General features: G+C 38.2%; 1 protein-coding gene across 1 annotated transcript in view; it reads left to right on the top strand.

Annotated features, from left to right (window-relative positions):
- thsd4 (thrombospondin type 1 domain containing 4) overlaps positions 1-15,562 on the top strand; it is a 41,311-nt gene that overhangs the window by 20,881 nt on the left and 4,868 nt on the right. The window contains exons 8-12 of the mRNA XM_023953650.1: positions 10,875-11,079; positions 12,021-12,196; positions 13,244-13,340; positions 13,504-13,677; positions 13,910-14,039. Of these exons, the coding sequence (XP_023809418.1) occupies positions 10,875-11,079; positions 12,021-12,196; positions 13,244-13,340; positions 13,504-13,677; positions 13,910-14,039 (782 nt within the window). The remainder of the gene's footprint in view (positions 1-10,874; positions 11,080-12,020; positions 12,197-13,243; positions 13,341-13,503; positions 13,678-13,909; positions 14,040-15,562) is intronic.

Below are 15,562 nucleotides of genomic sequence, written 5' to 3'. Positions count from 1 at the left end.
TCTAGATATATATAGATGTAGATTTTCTACTTTCTAGAAATTTTCCAGAAGTCTCTGCGAAAAACTATAGTGCAATCTATGCTCACTAAATTGACGAAAATGGACCACAATGTTTTTTCTTTTGAAAACATTTTAATTTTGCTGTATTTTATTTTTTGACAAAAATGGCATCATCACTGGGAATGCTTTATAATGGCTCAAAAGACGATTGGAGAATGTCTTTAAGGACATTTTTAGCTGTGAAAAAATAGTTTTTAAATCTTTTGTGACTCATTTTTTATGAGGGTTGATCCTAATATATGACTCAGAAAGAATATAATTATAGAATCCTAATTAAAGCAACTAAAACAAACTAAAAATTATATATATAAACATATATATATACATCTGTGTGTATATATATCTCAAAGCTGCAAGTTTATGTGTTCCCAAATCCATCACAATTTCAAAGAATTATGCAACAACACAGGATGTTTTATTATTTTTCCTAAACCACTTTTTTTTATTATATCCTTCTTGTAGGAATATGTTTTTCTTTTTAGGGATGCAGCCCTGCTGCGCATAAAGTGTGCAGGACCGTGCAGTGGTCTCCCTGTGCCATTTTAAAGTGGGAACGTTTTCAATTATTTCCCTGTGTGCGTATTCCAGGCCTGCACATTCAAGCTCTCTTTGTGCAGAAACAATGTCCCCAATGTCCTCGGCCTGCTTTTATTTTATCATGAGAAAACCAACTGTGGGATATGAGGATGCAGAGTGGACAGTACTTCATAACTCAACATGAATTGGGATTTAATCTTGTGGAAACAATGGTGGAAAGCCTTTTGATGAGTCAGGCTCTTTTGGCTGCAGCCATAGGAGTACTCTATGAGTACCTCCGTGTGGTTTGGGCTCCAGGAAGCAAAAATATTATTTGTATATTTGAAATGTCTTGCTTTCAAAGTTTTTTGTGAACAAAAATAGCATATTTTCACTCTAGTATAAGCATGTTTAGTGGTAAGATAAAAATAAAGATCAAGAATTACGATTACAACTGACTTGCAGCCTCAGAGTTTATTTGTGTTGGTTCCTGTGGATGGTATGAGTTACCAGCTAGTTAGCTCCATGTAGTTTTGACTATAGTGGTTTTGTTTCCCTTATTCAGCCACTCAAATTTCCTTTTTTTTTCCTTTCATGCCACATTGAAAGCATTCCCCAAAACTTCCTTTCTGACTTCCAGGTCATTGTCAGCAGAGGGTCCCTCTCTCTGTTCTGCCTCCTTTTTCCTCCCTCCAATTCATCTTCTACCTCACTCCCCCAGCTGCACCTCCCCCAGCTCGGTTTACTAGGGAGAGCTCATAGAGATCTCCTCTGGAGTGAAACGGTTCTTTGGCTCTTGTTGGAGCTGCAGGAGGACTCGCGTGGAAGCCCAGGTCGAGCTTTTCTGCCCCCACATGAGAGAATGCTGTCAGGACTGGCTCTCCTGCTGCTCGCCTGCCTGCATGTGCGTGCGCAGGGGAAACCTCGCTCGCAGGTAAGATCACCTCCGCTGGGTCCAGGAGGAACCTGGGGGAGAGTGGGGATTCCCACTGATGCCTGAGGAGAAGCTTTGCACAATGAGCTTCTCAGTTTGTTTCCTTTTTTTTTTTGTACAATTTTTCAGAGATTTTTTTTAAGCTGGTGGTGTTTCAAAGGAAAACATCTGAAGCGGTGGATGTAAATGACTGATTTGCACGCAGTTCTTCTTGCTTCTGGGCCGCAGTGGACAATGTCACTCAACAACTTGAACTGTGTGCGCCGCTTTGTGTTCCTGTGGTTACACTTCTGAGTGGAAGTATTCAAAGTTTTGCTGTTCTCACCACAGCTCCGTTTGCATTCAGGCCTGTTTATATTTCCACAGCACATTTACTGGCTGCCTGTGGGATTCTGTTTGTTTTCCTACTGTAGTCTCCAGCCTGTCGCAGGACTCTGAGGATGCGGGGATCCACTGCGATCCTGCATCAGCCTGCCTCTACTTGTGGCTCAGCTGAGCTTCAGATGTGTTGGCTGAAGATGAATGATTTGGTGCCTGAGGTTCATAATGTAAATCTCAGAAGTTGAAGATCTTGATGAAGATGTCTGCTGGCGTGTACACATTTGACTACATGTCAAAGAGGCTTATGTAGACAATTTGTTCAATTATAGGTTGGTGAATAAGCAAGGATGATCAAAGAACTGTCCTCCACAAAGTTGTGAAAATGTTTTCTGATGACGTTTCGGCACACAGACTGCTGTCAACAGATTCTGCAATCTTTTGCTGTAGTCATGTTTCACCTCAGCTTTAATAAAAAGTCTTTACACACAGGCTAGTTCATAAAGTCCACAACATTTTGTCAAAATTCAACTTTTTTATAAGAAATCTGGCATTTTTTTTTATCCTAAAAAGAGTTGGAATAAAGTGGGTTTTCTAGAAAATCCTGGATCCTGCAGAGTAAGAGCAAAGGGCTCATGTAGACTGGTATGAAAGTGACTGTGTTTAGAGCTTTACAAGAAGGAATTTTAATTTAAATGTAAAGTTTGATGGGTAGCCAGAGAGGAGAAGCTGAGATGGAAGAAATATGACCTTTCTTGGCAGCAGCACTGAGCACTGTTGGCTGCAGACTGTTGACCCTACTGAGAGAATGTTAGGGACTTAGTTGGACACCGGGTTAAAAACTGCAATATATTTATCTAGATCAGACACTATGAATGCATAAGTCAATGATTCAGACATTCAATTGAGAAAAATGGCTCTGCTTTTTGCAGTAATTTGGAGATTATATTGGGTGCTCTAGAGATGTTTTGGAAAAACAAGTGATGGTGAAGTAAGGTTCCAAATGGTGCTGCTATTATGGTGAAAAACTAAGTAAAATGAGAAAAGCTCAACTTAAAAAAATGTAGATTTTTAAGTCAGAATGTTGACATCTATTTTATGTTTGCTTTGATTTGATTTATTGGTTTATTTCAAGCATCAAAATGACTAAATAAATAAATAAATAATTAAAAACAGACGTATCAAACCAATTCAGATATTAAGTAATACATCGATTAGAGAACAAAGAAAAATAAAGGAATATGAAAGATGTTGCCTTGTTCTTGACAGTGTAATTAGAGTAATGCATACAGTACTTACACATGTCACATTAGATTCATTAAGTATAATGATTATCAATTAAAGTCAACTATAGTTGGACTTGTTGCTTGAAAGTTTATATATATATATACATTTTTTTAATTTAATTGCCACAATCCAGTTTTGATCAGTTAGGTGCAGATCATTTATCAAGAAACAACGTGGATTGCCTATTGATTTTCCTCAGAAGTCATTTTTACATAATTTCAGTAAACATTCATATGAACTACATGATTATAAAATCCATGTTTTTATAATTTAAAACCGTACAGGTGTTTATATGTTAAAGAGAAACTTTTAATTTCTACAGTTAATTTGGGTTAGAACTTGAATAAGAATTAAACCACTACAACCACTACTTCACTTTTTCCAAACACTTTTTCCCAGAGCAAATACACAGAGTGAGCTGAAGTGGTTAGAATCCAGAACCCTGTGGAGCACCGTGAGTGGCTTTGTTTGTATTGGAGGAAATATAAGTTAGAAGAAAATACTAAAATTGTAAGATAAAAATGTCTGAAAGCCGACTCTGACGTTACAGTTCAGCAGAGACCAGCACTTATTTCTGCTCCCAAAACAATTAAAGCATACGTTTAATGGCAAAAGATTGATCACTTTTAATGCTACGGTGATAGGTTTGTGTGGGAGCTTTCAAAAAATGTTGCTAAGACTATGAGAAGGGAATAAGGTCTTTTATAATTGTATTGTATTATAGATACTTTTAGGACACAAAAGCCACACAAAAAGCCCAAAAAAGGGAATTTAGCTAAAACTAACAGCTGAATATTTATGTTACATTTCATAATTCTGGCTTCTTGTCCTTCTGTGTGGGTTTCACATTTGCTGGTAGTGTAAAGAGAGAGGTGGTCACTGTTTAAAACAGCAGAACCTATAGGCTGCTAGTTGTGGCTCCAGCCAGAGACAGTCACACTGATTCATTTTGTGTAGCTGTCTGATGCTGCCCAAAATCCACGTTGTGCTTTCTAGGTCAAACCACAGTTAGATTTTTGAGGTTTTGCTTATGTCAGATGATGAAAAATGTGCACTCTTGTGTCGGCAAATACAAGTCAACGTTACGCTTTATATCTTTTGTAAAAACAATAATTTTCCACTCAGCAGTTTGACTGCTACTTGATCTGTACGTTTACATGCATTTATATTCACATTTTTATGCCTCACTTTTTCTAATATTGGAGTTTTTATAATGGAGGATTTTAATAACTGATGTATTTATTTTTTGAACCCCTTTATGCTGTGTGTCGCTAATTTGCAACGTTCCATCAAATTCCCGACTCAATTAAATTTACCATCACCTTGAATGGAAAATATAATTGGAAATACGTTCAGGCCTCAACTGTTCTTGTTAGGATTTTTCTATTCTATTCTATCATTTATTTATGAGTAACTTCAAGCAAAAACGTTTTTTGGACATTCCATTTTCTTCATGAAAGACACCTAATTCCAAATTGCCCCCTGCTTTTATTTTTACGGACAGATTAGCATTGAGAACCTTTTTTAAAAGTCATTGTTACCCTCAACTCATTAAAGCGTGTTTCCTGACATGTAACATTGCAAAAACGGAATCTTAAGAGAAATAATCTTACTAAGAAAGATTTTCAAGCTTGTTAGTTTGAGAAAATCGGTCTCAGTGAATGGATTTTTTTCTTAAAATAAGAATTCTATCATTGTGGTAAAAAATCTTGATTTGTTTTCTATGAAGCTTGTTTTTGCAGTGAACACATTAAAGTTGATTCTATACTAATTTTAGAACTAAGCATAAATTTTAAGTCAAATTATTGCATTAAATTCAAAGTTAATGTTATTATTGTGGAATTTTGTTGTATAGAAGTCATACATTTGAAGGAATATTGGAATTTTTTTTATCATAAATCTCTTCTAACAGTGATGTTGTTTCCAGATCAAACATCACATCTCGAGGTCACCTTCACTGTAAATTATTTGTCATTGGTCATATGGGGTCTCTGCATTCTCATCCTGGAATCTGAGTTAGGCCCGTATTGCATTTCCAGGTGAAGCGGAGTGTCACAGTCGACAGAATCCTGATTACTTGATTGGCCATTCGCCGAACAACTTTACAACCTCTGTGTGTATAAACAGCTGAAGAAATCCCAAACATGCCAGTTTTAACATTTTGCTCATAAATAGATCCTGAAATACGGTACATCTTCTTTCCCATGATGCATTTTTTTAATTCCTGTTGCAAATCATATCTTCACCGTGGTTCCCATATTTTGACCAAATGAAATGAGGGGCGGGGGGGGGGGGGTAACAATGAAAACATGGTTTGAATGAAAAAAGGTGAGAATTGCTCAAGATGCAGTTCTTGTGGGAGTCTAGTTGTGATTCAAGTGGATTACGATCTGGGGGGGGGGGGGGTTTCGACTGCTCTACAATCTCCAGACTAAGAAAACATTCTTTTATGAATAACTTCCTCCAATTCAGCCCCCCCTTGGCATTTGGCTCTCATAGCCATGGGAGTTATTGAGGTTGGACCGTCAGCCCTGAGAGTTGTCATTTGTAACTCAAACTGCCGTCAGAAACTGTTGGGGTTCAGACAGGAACCAGATAGATATCCAGGTGCTGCCTCGCTCCACTGAGTCCTTACATATTGTAGATCTTGACGTCCACTGTGCTTAAGAGAATGCGGCAATCTCAGGAGACAGCAATCACATAAACTTTTTATTTGCCTTTCTGGCCAAACTCCTAAAACGACCAAAACTCCTGTTTCCCATGTGTTCTGTACGGGACAGTTGGATTTTTTTTTCTCTTGCGTTTAAGGAAAAGGCATCATGTGTCTGCTTTGGAGGAAAGACCAATGATTTGTTTTTCATACCACAGATCCCCAAGTAGCGGGATTTAAAAAAAAAAAAAAGCAAAGAAATATTATGCAGACGTAGGGAAGGATGCGTCAGAGAGACGAATTTCTAGAGCCAAATGTGGGATTTAGTTTGTTCCAGATGGTAAAGTTTGTGTTTATGGACTTAAACATCTGCCCACATCTGCAGGCTGCTGATGAAGTGGATGCTGTGGCTCTGTGATCCGGCCACAAGCATCTGCTGCTGAAGGTTTCTCCTGGAGAATGTGGCTGTTAGTTTGATATGTTGTCACTGGAGTGCAAAGAATATGCAGCATTCATATCCCCAATGATCATAATACACCATATTCTGTTTCTGAACATTTTTATGTTGAGAAATGACATTTCTCCCTTTTTGCCTCAGAGTTTAGTATTATTCAGTGCCTCTAAATTGTTATTACACTTCCACGTGTAACCCGTTTGCACACATGGTAATGATTCGTTCTGTTAAACTCCAAAAGGTTTATCAGGAGACGGCACAAAGCATAACAATGAAACCTTCAAAGGGTCGTATCATGAAAGAAAATGTTCTTCGTTCCAAAGCTTAAATTAAGGTGCATAAGGAAAATTTCAACTCAGATTTTCAAAGAACATAACTCTCTCAGCTTGTGTGGTTTGTTATTTAACAAGACATGATAGATTTTGGTATCGCAGATCTGTGTAAAAAGTCAGATTTTTTTTCTGTGCCTTAGATCTGTTTGACCTGTGGGTTTGAATCAAGGAACCACTGGTTAATCATCAATTTTTTGTTTAAAGTACATATCCACATCATGTATTTGTCAGGTATTTATTCATTATAGTTGCTTTTAATAAAAAAGCATTAAATACACAGTACGGGATGGAAATTTGACATGTTAAGGATTCTCCTTAAGGGGAGAAAATTCTACAACTTTAAGAACAAACTAGTCATTTTAGATTTTTTGTTAATTATGTCAAGAATAAAAATATAAAGAAATTATAACAGATAAAAGGTTGATAAAAAAAACTTAAAGGATAAATTGAAAAACAATTTGAATTTATAAAAACTGTTCTCAAACTTGGTCTCAATTTTTTCATGTTTTTTCAATGTTTTCTACTCTTCTTATTATCAGAACTTCATTTTTTGAAGGTTTTAATTTTGTTTTTCTCTCAAACCTAAAATCCTTCGTAAAAACAAAAAAAAAAATTAAAAAATAATTAAGTTTACCTTTACCTCGTCAATGCATAAATTACATTTTTGTTAGAAGCCTGACTTCAGCGTTAACAGTTCAATGGCTTATCAGCTTTGTTTTCATCTTTATTTCATAGAAAGTAAAAGTCCTGATCTGATGTGGTTTACCACGTTTAAAAGATTAAAAATAATGCAAGTTTTAATCTGACATAGGTCTAAAACTGCAAATCTGGTTTAAAATGTAAATTTAATTTGAAACATCCCACCTGAGCGTGACTAAAGGATTTAGTTAGCATAAAATCACCTCAGCAAAACACGAATCTCCATCTGTCTGTTTTTAATCTTCCACACACCAGCATATGAGAACGCATCAACATTTTTGTGGCTAAAAGAAAAATATTTCTTGCTCTCATCCAATCCTCTCAGCAGAACATACAATCCCTGTTTCCTTACGTTTACTAATCCATTTCCTGGCCAAAGCTCTTCTCTTTTCCTTTTCCTGAGTTTCATGAGAGCAAAAGACTTGTGCAAATATGAAACCTGCTCATTTCTGCCCAACATACTGTTGACATCCATAAGAAAGAAGTTTGGATGAAACATGCCCTCCTTTCTCTGTGACTTGGAGACAAATTAAAACAAGTTGGGCATGGAAAATTGTAGATGCTGTCAAACAATGGTGTATTCTGACCTTTGACTTTGAGGATCCCGCTGAATGATTACAATGAACATTTTCCCCAATGGGCCAGAGTGCACAGTTCATTTGTGACAAAAACGCCAGGTGCTGAGGTCTTAATCTTTTCAAACATCAAAGCTGCAGGGAGTGGAAGTGCCGCCATCACAGAACTGAGGTTCAATGTGTTGTTGTGTTTTGCAGGAACAAAAGAAACCTTTCCTGACAAGTGGCTTTGACTCATTCTGGGTTACTGCAGAAACTGCATCATCATCAGATTTACTTTAAGAGGATTCTCGCCTCAAAACTTGATTCCCAACAACTTCCAGATGAAAGTGGGTTTTGGTGACATTTAAAAATCTGGACTCATTTCTCCTGGAAACAGCAGAATCTCCCTCCCCACATGGCAAGAGCCACCCACAGTGACACCAATGTGGTTTCACAGGGAAGAAGTTCGACCAAAACTCCTGAGCTGCCCTGACTTTAATGGATAAACTTCTGTGGAAAGGCAGCAGCTCTCCAAAAAAGGCAGCACCGCACTCTGACAGGTTCACAGAGAAGGCCAGCTTCATCAAAGGCAGCCCGGACGGCTGATGAGACTAATTGAGAGAAAATTCAGGGACTGATGACAACCTAACCTGCTCCTGCAAGGCTGACAACCTTGTCACAAGTTTGGTAATTTCAATAATGCAGCTGTCCGGATCGATGGACATCAACTTGTGAATTAACTTTCTCATGTTCCCAGCACTGTGGGAGTAAAATCCAGTGGTTCTTCATTCCTCTGTGTCTTTTAGACAGATCACATTCGATCAATCTTTAAGACCTTCAGTTAAAGCTACTTGTTTTCATTTCAATGTTTTGATTCCGAGATTTTCCCACTCCAATGGCTGCAGAAAACCTCACACCGTGTCAGTGAAACATTTTCCTTTTTAAGGCAAATGCTGTCCGGCATCTCTAGTTGTGCTGTTTTATGGTGAAAATTGAGACGTGGAGGAGATATTTATTCACTGCTCAACCTGTCAGCACGCTGCTCCCACTTTGTTTGAAACGCTGCTGTGCTGCTTAAATGCTCTTAGATGGGTTTTAACCTTTTGGATTCGTTTACAGTTTGGTTTGTTCATAATCACCACTTTGTGAAGAAAATGAAAAGCAGTCGTGCGTTTATGGGTGTTACTTTATCCAGCAGCACTGTTAAACTGTGACCTCCGTTTTATCCAGCTCCAACTTGTTCTTCTGCTACACTCAACCTTCATTTATCCCCCTTTAATTTCTTCCATCTTTTCTGTTTACTGCGTTGAAAAAGCCACAAATGTTGTTGTTTTTGCAGTCAGATGCAGTCAGAGCTTCTGTTGATTGCAGCAGAGCCAAGTGAGTGTGACGTCACCCATAGAAAATGGTTTATTTCCAGCTATGCAAGTTTTTACGACTGTCTTTATGCACTACGTATGAAATGCGTGGCCACTGAACGCGTGTTGCCTGGTCGAACTTTGACCTGGCAACAGAGTAGTGTCCAGTGGTGGATGAAACTGGATGCAGCCATCATCCAGGCGCAGCTCCTGGAGCAGGCGGTGAAATGCACTAAACTCTGAGCATGGATGGTTCATCTGGTGAACCCAGACACGGTGACGAGCCTGACGATGTCTGCATTTGTTCCTCAAAGATAAACCAAGGACACTATCCTGACATGATGTTAATCTATATACACCATTGCAAGGACGCTAGTAATGAACTGAACCGTTTCCGTTCCGTGCTCAATTTGCGAGATTTGCACCGCTACGACATTTCACACCAAGCCACTTCCAACTGTAGGTGGTGGACATGTGCTAGTAAACGAAAAGCAGAAAAAGAAGCCCCTCCCTGCTTTTCCAGTGTGAAACCCATGGGCTGAATGTGAGTTCAAGAATGCCCGGTGTGTTCGTAGCCTGAGTCTGCATTTCTATGGCAACTGCTCTCGCCAATCAGAAGTGAGCTTGTTGGAAGGCCACACCCCTATCACTTGTGAGCGGCCTCAGGAAACTCTGTCAAACTTTTTTTTGAGGCATCTGATTGCTCAGTTTACAACTTGAATAACTTGCACTGTAGAAAAAATGTCATAGGGGAAAAAAAATAGGCTTATCAAGAACGTGTTTAAAACAAGGTAGCAGAACAAGAATGCTTATTTTGGCAAATATAATAACTTAGTAAAATCTGTTTATTTCTCCAAAGAAGTCTATGGGATTCTTAGAGCCCTTTGGTTCCTGTTTGGAACACCAGGGGATACGAGTCACCAAGTCAGAGTCTCATATACAGTCCAATGGTTTGAACTGACAATGAGACGACTCCTTTTTCCCCTCCCCTCATCTCCCTTCTGCCTTTCTTCCATTATATGTGTGTTTCTCCTGCTGTGGGTCAGCATCAGACCTAGGTCTGCATGAAAATAAAACTCTGTAATTTGTTGTCATTTTGGATTTTCTCTTAGTATTAAAATGTTTATTTGAATCATAAATGCACTTGTTGCTAATGTCCCCACCAATTCTCCTTGATTCTAACTTTATGCAAAAGTTAAAATCATATTTAGGTAAATATCTGCATTAGACAGTAACTAAAGGCAAATAAGCAGAAGTGAGTGGAGCATATGAAAGCTAAAAGTCTGTTTTAGTCTGGACTTTGTTGTGCCTCTGAGGCGCCTTGCCACCAGTTTGCACAGCAAACTCCTTCTACTGCTGCTTTTTGAAATATTTTATAAACTACTGACATTAAATTTATCTGTGTTTAGGTTTCCTGAGTTTTATGACCATAAATGTGATACAGAATGCTCAAACTTTAGACAAATATAAAACATTTTTAATATACAGAAACATGACAGAAATACATTTTCAAATAATGTAGTTAATTATATACTTTAATCGTGTTTTTAGCTGGTAAGACTTGTATAAATTCAATATTTAAAATATGTAGTGTTTTCTTTTAAAAAAAAAAGCTTTTGTCCAGCAAACCTGAAATGCTGTTGATGCATTTTACACCAAGCGATGACACTCAACTGAATGACCCCTTCGTTCTGTCCACTGATCTGCAGAATCTTGGCTGTGATGGATATCTCGGATCAGGAAAGGTCATCGACAAGTGTAACGTTTGTGGAGGCGACAACTCAACCTGCAGGCTGGTCTCTGAACTGTTCAAACACAGTTTTTCCAAGATCGGCTACCATAAGATAGCAGAAATTCCAGAGGGAGCAACCAAGATCAATGTGACAGAGATGGTGAAGAGTAGAAACTACCTTGGTGAGTCATAAAAGTTTTGCCTAGAATACTGGGAATACCTGGTTATGGTGGTCCAAGAAGGTTTTCTTAAATATGAAGAAAAGTTCTTCAAAGATCCAGATGAAAATGTAACAATATCTCAGGCATCAATGGAGCTCTAATCAAAATAAGAAAGTGAGACAGCAGGAGACTGTAACAATATCCTCACTATGCGCTGGACCTTTTTCCCTCAACAAGCTTCTGTTCTTCTCTGTGTGCATCTAATAGTGCTCTTAGCTGTCCAAACACTGTTTTACAAGTCTGCCTAATGTTACCCTCCTAATGCTTTTCTAATGTCCTCTTGCATTTAATCCATAAACTCAGTGGAAAACATTTTAGGGCGTTTTGTTACATGACTCACATGACAGATTTGCCAGCACAGATTTTTGGTTGCGTAAAAAGCACACAAGTCCTTTTGCTCAGTTACTGCTCTTATGTTTAACTTTAAGATAAATTTTTGTAGAAAAAATAACTAGAGTAAGAAGATGCTTTAAAATCTTAAGCTGAAGTCAGCGACCCTCTGAGAACATGGTTAGTTTAGAAGCATTTCTTCTTCCTGAGGTAGGAAGAAAGTCATGGAAAGTTCCACAATCTTTCCAAACTCTCCTCACATATCCAAATTTTTTTCCTTACACAACTTCTGGATATTGCAATCTTTGTTGTGGATCTTTTTTTCTTAAGCTAACCAGGATGAGGCCTGATTTTCAGTTCCAACATACTTATTTGTTTTCAATGTGGGCTGGAATGGACAGGACTACTCTAAGTAACTTTTTGTGTTCATAATGTTTTATGGCTGTAAAAGTATGCGTAATCAATTACAAAATGGATCGTTGGATGGAGGGAAACATAAGTAAATTAAAATGACAAGTATTGATATTGATTTCATTGTCTGATTTTGCTGCTATATCTTCTTCTTTTTCTAGCACTGCGAAGCAGATCAGGACGATCCATTATCAATGGAAACTGGGCCATTGATCGCCCAGGGAGGTACGAAGGTGGTGGGACCATATTCACCTACCGCAGACCCAATGAGATCAGCAGCACCGCTGGGGAATCTCTCTTAGCTGATGGCCCTACCAATGAAATCCTGGATATTTATGTGAGTTGATCGGATCTTTGGCCTTGAGATGCTTGGAATCCTGGTTCTGCTGTTTGCAGATACGGGGGATACTTTGGGTTTTCTTACACTATGACTTCCAGCTCTCACTAGAGCAGATTCTTTCAAATCTGAGGTCATGAGCCTCTGCTGGAAAAAGATGTAATGAGTTAAAGATGGTGCATGGCGTATACTTACTTTTCTACCTTGCTTGAAAGCTCGAAGGGCTTTACAGTCTCAGTCCCATTTACCCATTCACACACTAATGGAGACTCTGCTGCCGAACACTGGCGCCAACCTGCAATCACCGGGAACAATGTGGAGTTCAGTGTCCAAAGACACCTGAACACACGGGCAGGCAAGGTGGGAACCAAACCTTCCAATCAGAGGTTGGCCACCCAATGTCCTTGTGATGAGGCATAATACGCTCGTTCAATAAAGAGGACGTCCAGTGATAGACTAAGAACTTGCCAAATATACTAAATCTTTTGGCTGGTTTAGGAACACTTTTGCATGGATAGATGAATGGACTTATTGATTAATTGCTAATTCTTTTCTCTTAAGTAAACTTTTCTGCCATAACCTGAACCCATTTTTTGTCTACTTTTTGTTGTAGATTTGCTGGCTTTTTTATAGTCAACATGGTACTTGATCGGAGTTTTGGGAGTTTGTTTCCTTCCTTCCTAAAAATGTTGCTGTCTTAACAGTTTTCCAAATATTTCCAATTTTTTTCCATTTCAGCAAAATGTCTCTGTTGATGCAGTCAGACATGCTAATTGTTTTGTTATGAACTTTTTTCTGTACTTTGTGGTTACTTTTTACTCACCCACTGAGGGTTTATTTTTTTCTTTCTATGCTTAAAAAACAGATGATTTTCGTATTTTCGTTGGAAACCTTATAATTAAGAGTTTTTTTCAAGCTAAGTTTGATATTAGCCACTAATCATACGTTGTGGGTTTGATATATATTTGTTTAATCAGTTGGAAAAACTGTGATCAAACATTTAACTATTGCCGGACTGTAAACCAAGTCTCCATTGCATTCCCTCAGATAATCTTCCAGCAGCAAAATCCTGGTGTTCACTACGAATACATTTTACCCTCCCAGAAAATAACTGGACCTCAGAAACCAAACCACAGACCAGAAGGTAAATTATGTCTCCTACTAAGAAAAAGTGTCCGTCAGGAATCTCAGTAATAAGAAAATTAAAAAAAATATTTGCAGTAGTTCCTACTAATAAAAATAATTTTATATAAAGTTAAAGCTCCACAGAGAATGGTTTTAAACGTCTAACTGTATTTTTGCTAAAGCTGGGAACGGACAGGATGAACAGGAAAAGGAAAACGTCAACTCTGCAGATCAGGGAAGGTCTCCACCTCATCGCCCCGACAACCAGGTGCCGGCTGTGCAACCACCCAGACGTGGGAGAGAGTACAACTGGAAACAGACCAGTGCTACGGAATGTAGTGTTTCCTGTGGAAAAGGTCAGCCAAAGCAGTTCATTTTAGAATATTTGAAACAAAAAGGAAATATGTTTTTACAAGTACGCTACAAGCAAAATGTACTTTTATGTTTGGACAAACAATTAATTTTTTTGTAAAATTGTTCTATTTTGCTATGTTTAGTTTTTTGTGCGTATTTGTTACTAAACAAAAATGTTTCTAATATTAGGGTTAATAATACAGTTTTCCCAAAAATAAAGTATGTTCTCTTTAGGTGTCAGATATCCCATCTTTCACTGCGTCAACCGTCTAAACCACGTCCAGGTTTCGGACTCTCTGTGCGACAGCAGCAGCAGACCGTCCTCACAAGAGGAGGCGTGCAACCTGCAGCCGTGTCCAGGATTGTGAGAGACTTTCTACCCTAATAGTTTGACTGATGACAGGTTTTTAAAAACATTATAAATCTAGTATTTTATTTGCTGGCTTATAATAAGCAAAATGCAATGCAAAATGTTTTATGATTTTCTTTTAATCTAAAGGAACAAACAGTAAAAATGTTAATAAAAAAGTTTGTTGCCAATTTTTAAATTCATTTCTTATTTGAATGAAACAGGACCGTAAACGGAAAACATTGCAATAAAAAACTGGACAACTAATAGTATATATACTGTATATGTAAAAACGCCCCTCTCACCCTCCGCGGGTGGTTTCTCCTCCAAGCTCGGGTCCTCTACCAGAGGCCTGGGAGTTTGAGGGTCCTGCAGTATCTTAGCTGTTCCTAGAACTGCGCTTTTCTGGACTGAGAGGTCTGAGGTCTTTCCAGGTATCTGTTGTAGCCACTCCTCCAGCTTGGGGGTTACTGCCCCGAGTGCTCCAATTACCACTGGCACCACTGTCACCTTCACTTTCCAGGCTTTCTCCAGTTCTTCTCTGAGTCCCTGGTATTTCTCCAGTTTCTCATGTTCCTTCTTCCTGATGTTCCCATCGCTTGGCACTGCCACATCCACCACAACGGCTTTCCTCTGTTCTTTATCCACCACTACAATGTCTGGTTGGTTTGCCATTACCATCCTATCAGTCTGGATCTGGAAGTCTCACAGGATCTTTGCCCTCTCATTTTCTACCACCTTCGGAGGTGTTTCCCATTTTGACCTTGGGGTTTCCTTTCCATATTGTGCAAACATGTTTCTGTATATTATTCCAGCCACTTGATTGTGGCGCTCCATGTATGCTTTCCCTGCCAGCATCTTACACCCTTCAGTTATGTGCTGGATTGTTTCAGGCGCTTCTTTACACAGCCTACACCTTGGGTCTTGTCTGGTGTGGTAGATCTGAGCCTCCATTGCTCTCTCCTTCTCTCTATTCAGGCTGACACATTCTAAAAATAGAACATTTAGTAAAAGGTTTATGAAAAACCATGTTGTTGGAATACAAACTGATTTCTTTTAGTTACAAAAATTAGGAAAAATATGTTCAGTTATATACACGTATAAAAAACCTGAAACATTTTCATCTTCAAGAGTCAGATATGCACATCTTAGCTGTAAAGTATATTTCTGATTTTTGTTGGCTGGGGTTTTTCTTTTTTATGAATATTTAACAATAGGACATCTATTTTGACACTTTCCCATCATACTAATTGCCTCTAAGTTCGTATAAGCTTTTTTTTTTTATTAGATTAAAAATGATTTTATTTATTTATGTTGTCTGTTGTAATGGGGGACAAAACATTTTAAAAAAATTATCTGTTGATGACGGACAGTTTTGTGGTTTTCTAAAGATCAGAAATCAATAGCTTAAACCCTTTCCCAAACTGTTTTGGGAGGTGGTATTTAAGAATTACTATTATTTTTTTTTTGACCGTAGAAATATAGATATATTTGGACTTAAAAGAAAAAAAAAAGGTTTTTAATGGAAAAGGACATTT

The sequence above is a fragment of the Oryzias latipes genome, chromosome 3 (genome assembly GCF_002234675.1).
Source record: "Oryzias latipes chromosome 3, ASM223467v1".
NCBI classification, from domain to species: domain Eukaryota; kingdom Metazoa; phylum Chordata; class Actinopteri; order Beloniformes; family Adrianichthyidae; genus Oryzias; species Oryzias latipes.
Note: the sequence above shows the minus strand (reverse complement) of the source record. Positions and strands in the feature narration are given on the sequence as shown.